Genomic DNA, 17,024 nt, shown 5'->3' with positions numbered 1-17,024 from the left:
CTCCACTGCGTCCACCTTCTCCTCCTCCTCCTATTTTTTCTCACTCTCCTTCAACTCATCCCCCTTCTTTTTAGAATGTTGTGGGTCGCATTCAAAACATTCCATCCTAACTGTAAACCACATGATAAAAAGAAGAAAAAAATTATCTCCCTTGTCTATTCCAACATACCAAAGGGAAGCAATCCAAGACAGGTCCAAATTATAATATATGGGATTTCACTCCCTTTGAAGAAATTGTAGCCTTGATGGCCAGGGCATGGACGTAGCTGAGAAGCGTTGAAGTGAATCACGTGACCACAAGATGGGGCTGGAAAAAATTATAACAATATTTTAAATATTCGCGAGCGTGAAGAAGAAGAAGAAGAAGAAGAAGAAGAAGAAGAAGAAGAAGAAGGAAGAGGAAGAGGAAGAGGAAGAGGAAGAGGAAGAGGAAGAGGAAGAGGAAGAGGAAGAGGAAGAGGAAGAGGAAGAGGAAGAGGAAGAGGAAGAGGAAGAGGAAGAGGAAGAAGAAGAAGAAGAAGAAGAAGAAGAAGAAGAAGAAGAAGAAGAAGAAGAAGAAGAAGAAGAAGAAGAAGAAGAAGAAGAAGAAGAAGAAGAAGAAGAAAGAAGAAAGAAGAAAGAAGAAGAAGAAGAAGAAGAAGAAGAAGAAAGAAGAAGAAGAAGAAGAAGAAAGAAGAAGAAGAAGAAGAAGAAGAAGAAGAAGAAGAAGAAGAAGAAGGGAAGAAGAAGAAGAAATATTCCTTATTCCTTATATATCCATATTGAGATTATCAAGGAGTAGAGAGAAAGAAGAAATCATTTAATGTTAAAAGTAACATTTGATTTCATTGTAACACAAATTGTAGGCTGACACGTTTCAAATTGCTCTGTGTTTTCTATTTATTTTAGCGTTTATTTACATTTTCAATTCTGGATTTTTATACAAATCGAATTGTGACGTTTTAATTTTCTGAGTGATATAATTATTTCTTATTATTATCAAAGGACTTGTGTATCATTCATGAATTTTATGCTAAATTTTAATAATTTCAAGTATTTTATTCTATGAAAAAAGTTGTTTATTTATTTTACTACAAGTGTTCACTGTGCTCTAACATCGATGCCCAGTATTATGAATCTAGAAAATGAAACACACGTCACCATACAGTCCACCGCGATGACAAGTCTTACGAAAAGCAACGGTTGTCTTGAATACATTTTACACCATGAAAGTGATAATTATTGTTGTGATTATGAAAGCGAATACAAACACCGTGTTTAAACAAGTGAACCGAAACATCGATTGAGTCGAGGAGGGATACGAAAACAAAGGGCCATCCCAACATAGTGTGGCCATCGGCCCACCCCTAAAAATAAAACACCACGGCCACCTACCACACAGACAATTATACCACTTATGAGTGAAAAGAAATCACTTCCAATTTTAAAAGTGGCGACAATAAACGCCCAGTCTTGCCGCAATAAAACATTAGACATTAAACATATGATTGAGGAGAGATCTATTGACATTCTAATAATAATTGAAACATGGTTAAAGGAGAATGGGGATGAAGCAATTGTGTCGGATTTAACACCACTCACACATACAACTCAGTCATTTCCGAGAAAAAGAAGGAGAGGGGGAGGAATTGCAGTTGTCTATAGGTCAAATTTGACCATTAGATTTAATCATGATGTCAACAATTTTTCGGCATTCGAATCGGTAGGAATGGTCATTGCTTTTAAACATGACTCAGTCAAGCTTCATTCAATATATAGGCCACCACCCAGTGCAAAAAATAGATTAAAAACATCACTATTTATTGATGAATTCGAGGACTTCCTTCTTCGCCTTGACATAAAGTCATAGAAAAATATTATTGTTGGAGATTTCAACTTGCAATTTGATCGAGACACATCGGATATAAGAAATATAAATAAACTACTTTCGTCACATCACATGACACAGCATGTCAATGAAAAGACACATCGGTGTGGACACATTATTGACTGGGTATTGACCAGCGTTGACATGCAACTTGCGACACCTATCAATGTAGATGATCTTTGCATTTCAGACCATCATTTAATATCTTTTGGCATCGGAGGGGGATAGTACACGACACAAAAACAAAAAAAAATAGTTGTTTCGAGAGATTTGAAGAAAATTGACATAGAACTATTTAAAGCGGACCTCTCTCACTCTCTAACTACACATTGTGAGAAAGAAGTGACTGTTGACAATTTTGATAAAGCAATTATTAGTGTTATGGATAAGCACGCACCTCTCACGACAAGATCTGTGAACATCAGAAAAGAATCACCATGGTACAATTTGGAGGTAAAACGTATAAAGAAAGAGAAAAGAAAAGCGGAGAAGAAATGGAAAAAATCTGGCCTGACAATTGATAAGGAAATTTACATATCATTCAAACATAGACTCAAAGAGGTGACAATTAAGGCAAAGCGTATCTATTATCTTGATAAAGTTGATAACATAAAAAGTCCGAAGAGTTTTATAAAATCTCAAATAAGCTTCTAGGCAAAGAGATCAAAACAAGCCTGCCACACCAGACTGACGACAAGCAACTCGCGGACTGCTTTGTAGAGTATTTCATGAATAAAATAACAACGATACGGAGTGAACTTGACACAGACAAAACAGAAGCAGAATATACCTCTTTTTATGGGGAACCCTTAACATCTTTCAAAGAAATTTCAATAAATGACACAAAGAAAACGATTCTCTCTAGTCCTAGCAAATCATGTTGGCTCGACCCTTTACCAACATCCCTTTTGAAGGAGTGTATTGATGAACTTGCACCTTACATCACTGAATTGATTAATCAATAATTAAGGGTGGGAGTTGTTCCAGAAAGCTTCAAGAAAGCATTGGTGAAGCCATTGTTGAAGAAAGCGGGACTTGGCAGTGATAATTTTAAAAAACTTTAGGCCTGTATCAAATCTACCATTCATTTCCAAAATTCTAGAAAAGATTGTATTAAAACAACTTTCTTTTCATGTAAAACATAATAACCTCGATGAGTGCTTTCAATCGGTCTATCGGCAAAATCATAGCACAGAAACAGCATTGATGAGAATCACAAATGACTTGCTGCAAATTATTGATCAAGGAAAAACCACCCTCTTTAGTCTTCTCGATCTTTCGGCGGCCTTTGACACCATCGACCATTCTATACTACTTCGAAGGCTACAAGTTACTTTCGGCATATCAGGCACTGCTCTAAACTGGTTTGCATCATATCTTACTCAAAGAACTCAATCAGTTTTAATTGGGGAAGTAACTTCGTCAGAGCGTGACCTTCATTTTGGTGTAACTCAAAGATCCGTTTTAGGCCCAGTCCTTTTCGTACTTTACACTTCCCCTGTTGTGAGAATCTTAGAGCAACATTCTCTCGCTTACCATATGTACGCCGACGATACCCAGTATATATAGCATGTGTTTGCAATCCGATATAGTTTCAAAGATAACTGTTTACGAACAATGCATCAACCATGTGATGAGATGGATGTCTGCAAATAGGTTAAAATTAAATGGCGACAAGACTGAAGCCTTATTCATTGCTAGTTCCAATAATAAGACAGATCCATTTACACTGGCACTGACAATCAACGATAATGACAAAATACAGCTCACAACATCAGCAAAAAATCTCGGCATCACCTTAGAGAGTGATCTGTCTATGAACAAACATATTAACAATGTGAGAACAAGTGCTATCTGCATTCTAAGAAATATCAGAACAATCAGACCATTTATTAATAGGGAAACTTGCAACAAATTGGTAACATCTTTGATATTCCCGAAAATGGACTACTAAAATGCACTGTTTGTGGTCTCAATAAGACAAAATAAACAAACTCCAGAAAATACAGAACATGGCAGCCCACGTTGTACTGCGAAAGACAGGAAAACTGCAGCTCCCGAATTACTACAGCAGCTGCATTGGCTGCCAGTGGACCAGCGGATTAAATATAAATCTTCAACTATCGTTTTCAAATGCCTGGAAGGCTCGTCACCAGCATATCTCTCAAACCTCGTTGAACGGTATAACCCACAGCGATCGCTTCGATCAACGAACGACCTCAAATTGAAAACACCCGGCTGTCGAGTGAAGGCTGGTGAACGCGCCTTTCAGCATTCTGGTCCAAGGTTGTGGAATTTACTACCACTAGAGATACGTTCTTCGTCTTCACTAGAGGAATTCAAGCGTCGATTGAAGACATTCTTATTCCGACAGGCTTTCTTTTGATTATGTGTATAATTAGCGTTGTTTGTGTGCTGTGTTCGGGCTTAATGATTAAGTTAATCTATGTTATGCGCCCAGAGCCCTCCTGATGAAGGGATGTTTGGCGCACTATAAATCTATACCATTATTATTATTAATCTGCCCAGCCATACCCATGATTAGTAACAAAACATCACTTTTCGGTAGAGGTCCTAATATCTCAGTTAATAGAGCACTCGCTTTACATGCAGAGAGACCGAGATCAACCCCGGGTGAAGTCAAGATTGGGTAACTGGGCCGGTTGAATCTGGTGAAAAGTACTTTGCAATAGACTAGTATCTTATCCAAAGGACAGCAAGCAATTATTGCTATTGTCCATTTCGCACTATAGAATCTGGGATAAACTCTGGCTCCATACTTTAGACACATCATTTCTCCATGAACAATGAACTAGCACGGGGAGTTGCTGTGATGTAGAAATACAATGTTATGCTCACATCATGCTTTAATTTAAAGGTCCGAGGGGTCAAACTGGTGATTAGACAACAAAACAGCAAGCGTTTGTGCAGCTGTTTGGTCTATAGGTATGACACTTGCTTTTGGAATGGAAAGTCTAGGATTCGAATCCCACTCTGAGCAGTGCATAGTTTAGTCCATGAAAAAGGCTCTTTACTCCCATTTTCTCACCATACTCAGGTGTAAAATGAGTATATAGCCAAGAACAATGTTGTCTTTGTAGAAAACTTGTAATATCGCCAAACAAGCGCCATGTCTTGTCCTACATGTTGAGTGTTGCTATTGGTTGGGGTAAAGTGCTTTGAGCAATTTCAGTGGATATTGCGCTTATATATAAAATCTCAAGTTTTTTGGAGTTTTTTTAGCAAAAGAAATGATACATGGACCTAAACCTACCATCAGTTGGCAGCTGAAATAGATCGTCCTGTAACTTGTCTTTGCCCAGGGTTGTGGTGTTAGTGATGATGTCTTTTAGGGTCACTTGTCTAATGGCATCCACTTCTTCTGGACTAAACACACTGTTATCGTAGTAAGATAATGTGATTACGAATGCCAATATTTTAAATTGTAATAACAATAATAATAGTATGCATATTTCTATAGCGCCTTTCGTTAAAACAACTAGGCACTGTTTACACAGAATATACAATAACACTGTGAGACAAAATCAGTCAATATCGAATCCAGAGCATTAAGAAGGCATCAAAAACACCAATACATAAGTCACATAAAACACATTTAAAAATTCAATCAAGTAAGTATTGAGTGAAAATAATGTTTTTAGACGTATTTTTTGAATATGTCTATAGAGCTCGAAAATCTTACAGATTGAGGGAGATCATTCAACGAGGGGCTGACTACACATGTGACCCACTGTCTCAATACAGTAATACAATGGAATCCGTTTAAGTCAACACTTTTAAAGTCTACTTCTGCTTTAAGTCAACACCTTTTCTTTATCTTAGTGAGGTCCATTGATAAAGGATAAAATCAACCTTGCTTAATCTTTCTGTTCCAGCAGTGCTGGCTTTATCAGAATTCCACTGTATATCGGATGACACAGATGCTGAAAATTGGTATTAAGATCTAAGCTTTGAAATATAATTTGAAATAATCCGCCTCATAACAAAAAGACTGATTATAGTTTCTCAAACTATACAAGCACCTTTGTGTGGAAGTGTGCGCTTTATAAATGCTTCATTATTATAATACTGTTTAGAGGCGATGGATGACATTTATCTAATGAGCCTTCACTCAATGTCAACTAATATAATGTGGTATTGATCTCTGTACGTAAAAGTCAATGGTTTACTTGAACTACTTCCCTTTGCATAGGGCCTCCTCTTTGTCCTTTCCTGCTCTATTTTTTTTTTCAAATTTTTGCAACCCCCACGCCACCCCCCCCCCCCCCCCATCTCCACCCTTAACTTGTTATTTACTTGTATGAAGTCTTCAAGTAATTCTTGGCTGTTACTGTTAAAAATTATAATGTGGATGAAATTAATAAAAAAATAAGTTTTAATTTAATTTCAAATTCTGCTCTAAATCTATTCGTCGTTTGTGTAGTGGAAACCAGATCACACGATCACAAAGGAAAAATAAAATAAACTCAAAGCTGAAATTAGTCCTTACCCATTGGCGTCGTTCTCAAACCAGAACCTGTCTCCATCCCTGATCCGTGTGAACTGCTCTATGAGGATGGCTGTGAAAAGGGGGCCGGGCCCAGAGGGCGTGGTCTCCATCATCCCGCCCACAAACATGTCAATCAAAGTTAGATTGTCACGGTGAATTCTCTTCAAACTTTTTAATAGCTGAAATTTATAAGAAATGAAATGAGAAAAGTGTCTCTCTAGTAAACAACTTAAAATGAAAAATGAGTTTTATAGAGCGCAATATCCACTAAACATGCTCAAAGCGTTTTACAAGCGGTCCCTGGCCAACAGCAACATTTAACATGTAGGATGGGACATGAACTGTTAGACGATAATACAATTTTTTTCCGACAGAGACAACGCTGTTAACAGCCAGGTACTCATTTTACATCTGAGTACGGTGAGAGAATGTGAGTAAAGAGCCTTCTCCAAGGACTCAACTATGCACTGAGCGAGGCTCGAACCCAGGACCTTCCGATCCAAAAGCGAGTGTCATACCACTAGACCACATAGCCGCACAAACAAATATCTGTGAAATGTAGTGTATCATATTATGAAGCAGCACTATGCACCACCTGCCACAAAAAAATGCACATCGTGAACATTTCCAACAAACTCTCTCAATTTTGAAACCTCATTATTGATAGTTAGAGCAGAACACCTGCTACTATCAAGCTTCTGAGCAATATTGAAAGTTTTAAAGTTACACTGCTGACTATCAGTAGAAACCATGATTTTTCTATTTTTGTATGTCCATCATCAAGTCATGCTCAGAAAGAGGTTCCTAGCTAACAGCAACGTTTAACATTGGGCAATAATACATTTTTTCAGACAGAGACAACACTGTTAATGGCTGATGCACTACTTAAAGAGGGTCTTGAACCCTGGACCTACTAAAGGCCAGAGTCATACCACTAGGCCACATAGCAGTACAATGACTTTTGTTCCGTGCCAAATTAAAATAATTGGCAGTGTCACTACTTATGCTTAAAACTAGAGGTGCCTAAATGAGCCAATGATATGGAGAGAAAACTAAATTGAGTAAATCTGACTCATATATAAGGGAACAACACAAAACAAACGACGTTGCGGCCTTTGGTCTTTTTCTCTTCAAGTAAGTACTCACTTTATATTTCTATCCATATTATGCTTCAATGTCAAATATATGGCACTGTTATTTCCACAAAATACACAAGCTAAAACAATGCTTCTCCTTTATGACATAAACAAACCTGTGGATTGTTTTTAGCCATCCAGGGGTTGATGTCCTCCCAATCCATCACAGGTTCGAGTCCCACAGCTTTCCTGACAGTGTTGTAGTCTGGGATACCGTAGTCTCTCCCTTTCATGATGGCCTGTACGACAGCGTCCAGTCGGGAATGGTAGAGGGGGCCGTAGAATTTGCCTGGAAAAAAAAGGGTTTATAAATCCAAGTCATGTTTATGATATCTAAGGTGGTTTCCTTAGGCAGGACAAAACAAGACAAACTTATAACATATTATTGTAAAGCACCTCTGAGCACCATAATTTATGGATAATGGCGCTATATTAAATAATGATATTGATGGTAATAATAATAATAATAATAATAATAATAATAATAATAATAATAATATAATAATAATAATATAATAATAATAATAATAATAATAATAATAATAATAATATAATAATAATAATAATAATAATAATAATAATAAATAATAATAATAATAATAATAATAATAAATAATAAATAATAATAATAATATAATAATAATAAATAATGATAATGATAATGATAATGATAATAATTAATAATAATAATAATAATATAATAAAATAATAATAATAATAATAATAATAATAATAATAATAATAATAATAATAATAATAATAATACTAAAACAATAATACTAATAACAATAGTAATAATAATAATAATAATAATAATAATAATAATAATAATAATAATAATAATAATAATAATAATAATAATAATAATAATAATAATAATAGCATAGGCAGTGCTTTCACTGTGCAAGTGTCCAATAGCTGTTGCTCTCGCCAAATGCATTATACTTCTCTCCTTCAGATCCACTAGGCCCCTGGAGCCAGAGTTTATACTCCTTTCTATAGCTTGAAACAGACAATAACAATCGCTTGCTATCCTTTGGATAGGATGATAGTCTATCACAAAGTACTTTCCAAAGGGTCAAAAATATTCAGCTACCCATTCACTGCTGGATAGACAAGGGAGTCCAAAAAAATCTTGACGGCACCGTGGATCAATCTTGATCCCTTTTCATGTTAAGCGAGCACTCTACAAATTGAGCTATCAAAGCCCCCAAGTGAGCAATTTACACTGTAAACACGATATGAGTTATATGTATTAGATTGCCATAATAGTTAAAAGATAATAGGTAAGAATATAATATATTTCGAGTTTACTTGAAGAAGGCCAAAGGCTGAAACGTCGTTTGTTTAATTGCTGGAGAAACTGGAATAAATTCCTACTCTTAGACAAGGTAGGCAGGGCTAAGCCTCTAAGGCAGTGAATCTTGCTGGGCTTTGATGACTTTTGGATAAACCTCAATGAAAATGTCATCATTTTGGTTTAACTATAGCCTGACTCGAACAATCTGTTCTTTATTCCTTTCCCTTACACAAGTTCTAATCTCCACCTAGTGTAGATAGTCATCATAACACAATCACACATCACACAAACACACACACACACACACACACACACACACACACACACAAATAAAAAGAAAATAATTTAAAAATAAAATTTAAGGACTCCCATTACCATATGGCTATAAAGTGCTGAACAAAACTACAAATAAATCAAAACAAACAAAAAAAAAAAAAAAAACATCCAAAAAAAAAAAAACTTAACACAGAAAGATTTCGGCTCAAACACTTCGTCAGCCAACAAAAATTAAAAAGGTAATACTTCATTCAAACTCCAGATATCTAACATTTTTCCATTAATAGAGAAATAAAAGCAATACATATAGCCTTCGTCACATCCGCCTTACTACCGCTTACTTGATTTTTTTAAAAAAACAGTATTAAGACATGATTTTCAGTTAGAGTAAAACCAAAACACATCAGTAAAGGATAAGGTAAGTAATAAGAATAAATTCCTTACTTCTCAAATCCTCCACAACGCTTGTGTCATCGAGTTCGGCCATTTGCAGAGCCAGACCCAGCAAGATTTCCTCCGTACCGGACTTACTGGAGTAGACCATGTTCTAGGCAGGGGAATATATCATTGTCAATATAATTAACACTGACAAAAACTTTTACTAATCATTATATCCATATAATATACGTGTGATGCACTGTCTAAAAATGTGAATAGTTGTCTCAATACCATATAATGTTGGCGTGAACAGGACACAGAAAATTGGATTTTTACTATAAAGTTTTGAATTTGAGTTAAGTTCATATCTATGGTTTAATTACAAATTTCATGAACTGTAAAAAGCTACAGCTTTTACTTCTCGTGAGTTTGACTTCAAATTGAATTTCAGTTTAAATCTCATCCAACATAATGTCATTTTGTGATGATTGATCAGAAATTGTATTTTTTTTAAAGAGTATCATTGATGATATTGCAAGACAGCCAACCATGGTGGAAGATCAAAGCAGAAGAGTAGAGCAAAGGAAAATGTGGCTGGATAACATCAAAGAATGGACAGGATTGAGGCTGTATGAGCTGACAGAGAAGGCCATTGACCTAGGTTTGTGGCACTGTGTTGTGAAGGCTGTATCCCGAAAGCACCCCCGACGACCATCCAATCATGGGAATGAGTGAGTGAGTGAGTGACAATTTTTAAAAAATGAAATTATGGTAAAAAATAAGAAACTTGGGTTAAGTTGATGATTTTATTTAGTAGACGAATATTCTATATCGCCATTTTTTCTCATTTTTTGTTTTGTTTTAAGTTTAACGCTCTCCTTACTGACAATAGGAAAATCGTCATATTCGTTATGATACAGCCGACATTTTTCTCATTTTGATTTTTTTATTGTACATCACAAAATTTTCAAGTGTTATACTTATAAAAAATTTAACAGAGTTGTAGAGCTCATTGTGCTATTCAAAAAAATGTGTAGATATAGCAGGAACATATTTCTTTTGTGTTTGAGTGAAAAAAAAAATCTATTTTTGGGTTGGGTTGGTGTGAAGTTTGCGAAATTCCTTGTATGCTAGTATGTTGCAAAAAACTTTAAGCTGTTGATCAATTAGGAACATCATATACACTATAGAAACTGGGATAAACTCTGGCTAAATGGCTTTGAAGGACGATCTTTTTTCTGACGTTATTCATTCAACAATGATACGGAACACAATTCTACAAGGAAAAAATAATAGAACAAAATTCTACAAGTACTCACTGCTCATAATGATTCTTCCTTTTTTTTTAAAAAAATTGTCTTTATCAACTTTTTAGAGGCAGATGAAGATATAACATTAAACAGAGTAAAAATGCTAGTACAAGGACATTTTGCAGGCAACTTGTACTGTGTGAAATGGATTGGGGTTTTTTATAATTCCATGTAATCACATAGTGGAATAAATGGATTTTGAAGTCCCTCATTGATCAACGGCTTACGTATTCTTTTCACATTTTATATATTAACCTCCTTATTTGCCTATTCATTAATGGTTATCTAATTTGAAAGAGAAAAAAAACAAAAACAAAAATATATAAATAAACAAATAAAACAAAAACAAAAACAAAAAAAAATAACGAGAACAACCGAGCTAAAGAAAACCATAAAAAAATATCCAGACGCCTTTTTATAATGGTTTATAAAGGAAGATATGGATTTATGGTCAAATAAACGAGCTCCCTACGTTTGTATGCTATAAATAAATAAATTTACGATACAAAGTAAAACGACCAGATTAAGCCAATTTAAAACATAAAAAGAGCCTTTAACGACAGATGGCAGTCGATTAACAATATAGCACTTCCTATTTGTCAACATTTTTATGCATTACATTTAAAATAAACAAAAGAGAAAAAAAACAATATATCTTGACAGCTTCCATATTTGACTTCCAGTTAATAAATTTAACCCTAATAAACTAACATTATAACTTTTCTTTTTTAATTGTTTACGTTTAAAATTATTGTGTAGGTAACATAACACTGACATTTGAAATTAATTTCTAAACTATATATAATCAGTCAAATTTACGTTTTCAATAATGGAAATGAACGACGTTTATCATACTGTAAAAAAAAAAAAAAAAAAAAAAAAAAAAAAAAAAAAAAAAAAAAAAAGAAAGGAAAAACAAAGAAAACAATTATATCCTGCTCTATCTTTGATGGAGAAATAAATAAAAATATTTGAATAAATAAAAAATTGTGAATGAAAATAAATATTAACGACGCAAAAAAAAAATTAAAAAAAAATTAAAAAAATAAAAGATAGGGTGGGAAAGGGTGGGGAGATGGTCAGGAGGTAGACCTATGGCGATGTGTACTTATTTGCAGGTCTGATAAATCAATTTGTTATGGGCTCATTGTGGTAATGACCACATCTATGCAATGCAAAGTCCAATACGACAAATCAAACCCATAAACGTGTTCGGTTATCACACCTGCAAATATGTGCAAGTAGACCCAGGGTGATAAAATTATTATGTTTAACCTGAGACTGGTTTCCTTTGCTGGATGTGCTGGAATCTACAATGCCCTGAACACAATGATGATAATAAGTTATATGTAGTGTGTGAATATCATTTCTCATTATCGTTGGTATAAATGTTACAAATAAAACGTTTGTACCAGATCTGATACGTATTGTTCTGTTATTCCACTGTTACAGTCTTTTCTTTGTGTCCAGTAATTGATTTTAAAACTTCATTTCTTTGTCTTATTACTCTTCTTTTCATTATTCTCTTTTAACTTAATTTCCCCCTCCCTCTCTATTATCTAAATTGGTCCAATGTCACGTATCTGGAATCCGTTAATGTCACATAAATTCCTGACGATAAAAATCTTTTTCAAATACGTGACCTCAAGGACTGTGTTCATTTTAAATTAAATTTTATATTCAGTCTAAAATTCAAATCTAAACACCAGGTTCATCCAAATATAAAACCAGTTTGAGACCATTGGTCTCAAAAAGCATTACTACACATGTATGATCAGCTTTTGTCATGTCATGATGACCTACCAGAGCATCCCAGTATGTGTTGCACAGACGAGTGGCCTCGAAGGATCCGTCTTTCGTTCTTTGGCAGGTCCTCATATCTCTGAACACACGTCAAATAAAAAGACAGTTGAAAACATTCATGAAAAACAACTGCAGCTTATTCACATCCACTGCTCAGTGTATTTCAACAAATACAACACCTAAACATTAACGTTTCAATGTACTTCAATAAATACATCTACACATCCACTTTTCAATGTAGTTCATCAACTACAGCATCTACACATCAACGTTTCAATGTTCTTCAATAATTACAACACCTACACAACTACTATTTTATGTACTTCAATAACTACATCATCCACACATCCACTTTTCAATGTACTTTAACAACTACAGCATCTATACATCCACTTTCCAATGTACTTTTGCTTTACACACATGCGTCAATGTAGATTAAAACAATATTGCTGCACTTCAACTAATTACCTTTGTATATTACGACAAGAAAAGGTTACCTTACTCTAACGGAATAATGTAGAGCATATTGAGACATTAACAACATTCCTAGTTTAAAGATTCTTTGATTCTGAACACAGTGGCCAAAATTCACATGTACACAAGTGACACAACTCCTACCTAAGTGCTATACTCAACCATAATAACAGGATTGCGTCCCTTGTATAACAATGAAAAAGTAATGAGCACCAATAAAAATTGGACAGAAATCTTTTCAAAGAAAATTTTGAAGTCTGAGGTTGGAGATTGTTTGACAAGTTGAGGGTCTTTGAAGTTGTTTGTGCGGCTATATGGTCTTGTCGTATGACAAGGATTCGGATTGGAAGGTCCTAGGTTCAAGCCTTGCTCGGCACATAGTTGAGTCCTTGGGAAAGACTCTTTACTCACATTTTCTCACCGTACTCAGGGTGTAAAATGAGTACCTGGCTGTCAACAGCGTTGTTTCTTTCCAAAAAGTTGTAATATTGCCTAACAGGCATCATGTCTCGTTCTACATGTTACATGTTGCTGTTGGTTAGGGACACTTTGTAAAGCACTTTGAGCGCGGTTAGTGGATATTGCGCTAAATAAAAGCTCAAGCTCAAGTCTTTCTAACTGATTGATTTTTGAAGTAAAGATTATTTTGGTAAAAATGAAAGATAAAGTGATCGCTGGAGTAGCCCTTACATTAAGATAATTTTTTAAATATTTGAAATTCAAAATAAGTAAAGTGTGGAGGGAACACTCAAATTAAATATGACGAAAAATAAAGGGATAAAGAAGTGCCAGATGCAAACAGAGAATATAAATGACATAGCCAATCCAATTGGCTGCTAGTGCAGAACTGCCTACTTGAAAAATTTTTATAAGTTCATAATTCTTAGGAGATAAAAACTATAGTCATGATAGTTAGCTTTAACAATCAACAATTTTCCCTCACAAGGATTAGAGAACACTTCAAAATCATTAACTTTTTCAGCGCCATTGGCGGTACTGTGCGGCCTGAGCAGAATCTGTTCTCCTGGCCAATGGCCGCACAGTGCGGCAGGTCTTGGAAGGCAAACAATAATTTAAACCAATCCTACTTTCTACAAAAGTACTATAAATTGAACCAATGGTATCATTCCTTTCATCAAAACATTCAATTGGCCCTAGGGAGGTATTTTAATTGAGATTTTGTGCTGAATTCAAATGTTGCTTTGTCTTAGCTTATCATTCTCATGCTGCCTCAATCAGATGTCAGCCATTTTCTGATGGAAATTCGAATATAGCCTTTGTGCAGTGCTGAAAGAGATTAAATTATTTAGTCTGTCATCAACTTTCATTTTCAATAAGTTTTAAGGACTTAGAGATGCTCATGAAGTTATGAAATTGGAGTGAAATTTCATAATTCTACTAATTATTCGTAATAGTACACGGGTCTGATAGTGTTTTTAACTCGCCGACCTCCCTTTCTCAACCTGACAATGGGTGTCATATCAAATGGGTCCCGGTTTTAGCTACCTGACTCTGATATATTTTCATTCTGTTTTAATGTCTCTTCTCCTTAAGGGGGCCTACTCTAATTGCTGATGTTTTAGAACTAAAAAATACAATATTGCGTAAAATGCAACTTTTGATAAAACGCCTTTTAACAGTTCTCTAACCATTGTCAAAGGCGTCATGTCTTGTTCTCTATGTTGCGTGTTGCTATTGGTAAAGCGCTTTGATCACATTTAGTAGATATTGCAATATATGAAAGGTCATGTTATATGGCTAAGTTATACTTAATGAGTCCAAAACATTGCAAAATGTGCCAATTTTTCTTGAAGACAGGGTGCATTAGGATTTTTTATATTCATGGGTTAGATTATGTCTTCTGGTAGCCATAAACATAAAATTAAATGGCTTATGTATGCTTGAAGCTTGGTTTTGAAAAATGTGGAATTTGGCTGAAAATCACCAAAATTCCACCAGTAGAGCCCCTTAAATCTTGTCAGTCTTTACAAAATAACAACTTACATCCTATTGATGGCGGCCGGTATCAAAGTCAGAATGTAATTCATGGCCCCGGCATCCAGGAGTTCAGAAGCTGTTGGATTAACCCATGGTTTGTATCCTGAGATAAAAACAAAAAAGACAGATTGTGTTGTTGGTGTTGATTGAAGAATGGTTTTGAGACCAAAAATACAGGGTTTGGTATTTTTTTTAAGGCTTTTATATTCATTTTTGTTTAATACTCAAGGTAACTCATGTCGCTTCCTCCTCCTCCTCCTCCCCCTCCTCATCCTCCTCAAGAACAAGTACAAGACGAAGGCTCTAATGATAGAAGTGTTATAAATTCACAATGGTCAGTACATGTTTGTTTTGTTTTAAAGGGTTTTACGGCGCTTGCAACAGTCAGTTCATATCAGCGCCAGTAAAAAGGAAATAAATGGGATAGTAAAAAGTTCTCGAATTACAATTAAAGCACTCAAGAAAAAGGAAGTCAGAGGGGAATTAGTTCAAATAGGGCAAAGATGTAGATTCCAAGAGCAAACTATCAGTGTTTGAGATCACATAAATGTCTCATCCTGACACAAGCACAGGTCCCCACTAAGAAGAACACACTCAAATGTTTACACATAATATATTATGTAAAACAAAAATAATACGGTGCATGAGAGAGAGATTATTTACAAGGGAAAAAATATCATCTCCCAAAACTCTAACTATACATTTGACTGTTTCCCTGCCAACCAGGGTATCCAGAGAGGGCCAAAATAAAACCAAGTCATTCCATTCCAAGAAAAAGGCAGAAAGCATATTGGAAAAATGATACAAGAAGATAGAAGACACAATAAGTGCCTCCCTGTCCACTATGGGAGGTCAGGAACCCCACCCAGTTGTCAGTACATCATCTTTCCTCACGCCCAGGAAAGCAGAAAACAGCAAGAAGAAGTCGACAACATAACATCATAGTTATAGTGTTGATAGAATATTGATCACCTAAATACAAACAATTACACATCTCATAGGTATTATCTCTTTACAAATATTTACATACTGCACCTGTGTAGGGAGGAAGACCTTTTCCAAGCAATGTAGGCAGCCATTCGTACACAATCAAGTTCTGATTGAGTAAAGTTGGAATAGGAAAACGTTTTATTCATTAAGGCCACTAGTGATGCAAAAAAACTGCCATACCAGATACATAGCCTTATCCCTAGTTTCATATTTTTGACTATAATTTCCATTTTTACTATCTAAATAGCTCAAAATAAAACTGTTTTGGGATGATAGATGACATATTTTTTAAAAAGAAGTCACTTAGAGCCATTAAACCCATGGGGATGGAGTTTATCGAGGTTTATATAATGTAAAACGGACAATAGCAATTTCTTGCTACCCTTTGGATAGGGCACTAGCCCCTTACAAAATGCTTTCTACCAGATCTAATAATAGACCCAGCCACCCAATCACTACAGAGGTGTCAGAAAAAATCTCGACTTCACCTGGTATCAGAGCGAGTACTCCATCAACTGAGCTATTAGGACCCCCCCCCCCCTCCCAGGTGACATGGTATAATATCACAATTTCTTGTTACCCTTTGGATAGGGCACTAGTCTATTACAAAATATTTTCTACCAGATCTAATAGACCAAGCCACCCAATCACTACTGGGTGGACATAGGTGTCATAAAAAAACCTCAACGAGTGCTCTATCAACGGAGCTATCAGGACCCCCCCCCCCCCCAGATGACATAATATATCACAATTTCTTGTCATCCCCATTGTCCTACCTGCATGACCCCAACCACCCATCTCCGGGCCATGTGGAACACCGTGTCACTGGAATACTCGGGGTGAAAGGTCATGATGGTGCCTGCTATGTTGTTGTGGTAGTGGAAAAGCACCAGGGAGAAGGAGAGGATGGGTGGGGTTTCAAACACGTTCGTATCACCCAGACCTGAAAAACAAAAACAACCCACAATAATTGGTTTGTTTT

At 35.4% G+C, this 17,024-nt stretch overlaps 1 protein-coding gene across 8 annotated transcripts in view; it reads right to left on the bottom strand.

Moving 5' to 3' along the window:
* LOC144957479 (dual oxidase 2-like) overlaps positions 1 to 17,024 on the bottom strand; it is a 149,821-nt gene that overhangs the window by 38,305 nt on the left and 94,492 nt on the right. For all 8 annotated transcript variants that reach the window (XM_078888771.1, XM_078888770.1, XM_078888766.1 and 5 more), the window contains 9 exons: positions 16,819 to 16,985; positions 16,088 to 16,148; positions 15,059 to 15,155; positions 12,581 to 12,659; positions 9,534 to 9,636; positions 7,630 to 7,802; positions 6,378 to 6,556; positions 5,142 to 5,263; positions 170 to 307 (listed from right to left, as the gene is read on the bottom strand). In XM_078888771.1, the coding sequence (XP_078744897.1) occupies positions 170 to 307; positions 5,142 to 5,263; positions 6,378 to 6,556; positions 7,630 to 7,802; positions 9,534 to 9,636; positions 12,581 to 12,659; positions 15,059 to 15,155; positions 16,088 to 16,148; positions 16,819 to 16,985 (1,119 nt within the window). The remainder of the gene's footprint in view (positions 1 to 169; positions 308 to 5,141; positions 5,264 to 6,377; positions 6,557 to 7,629; positions 7,803 to 9,533; positions 9,637 to 12,580; positions 12,660 to 15,058; positions 15,156 to 16,087; positions 16,149 to 16,818; positions 16,986 to 17,024) is intronic.

This window comes from Berghia stephanieae, chromosome 12 (assembly GCF_034508935.2).
Source record: "Berghia stephanieae isolate SIO BIC M18660-M18661 chromosome 12, UCSD_Bste_1.3, whole genome shotgun sequence".
Taxonomy (NCBI): Eukaryota; Metazoa; Mollusca; class Gastropoda; order Nudibranchia; family Aeolidiidae; genus Berghia; species Berghia stephanieae.
The sequence above is the reverse complement of the archived record's forward strand: the minus strand, read 5'-3'. Positions and strand labels throughout refer to the sequence as shown.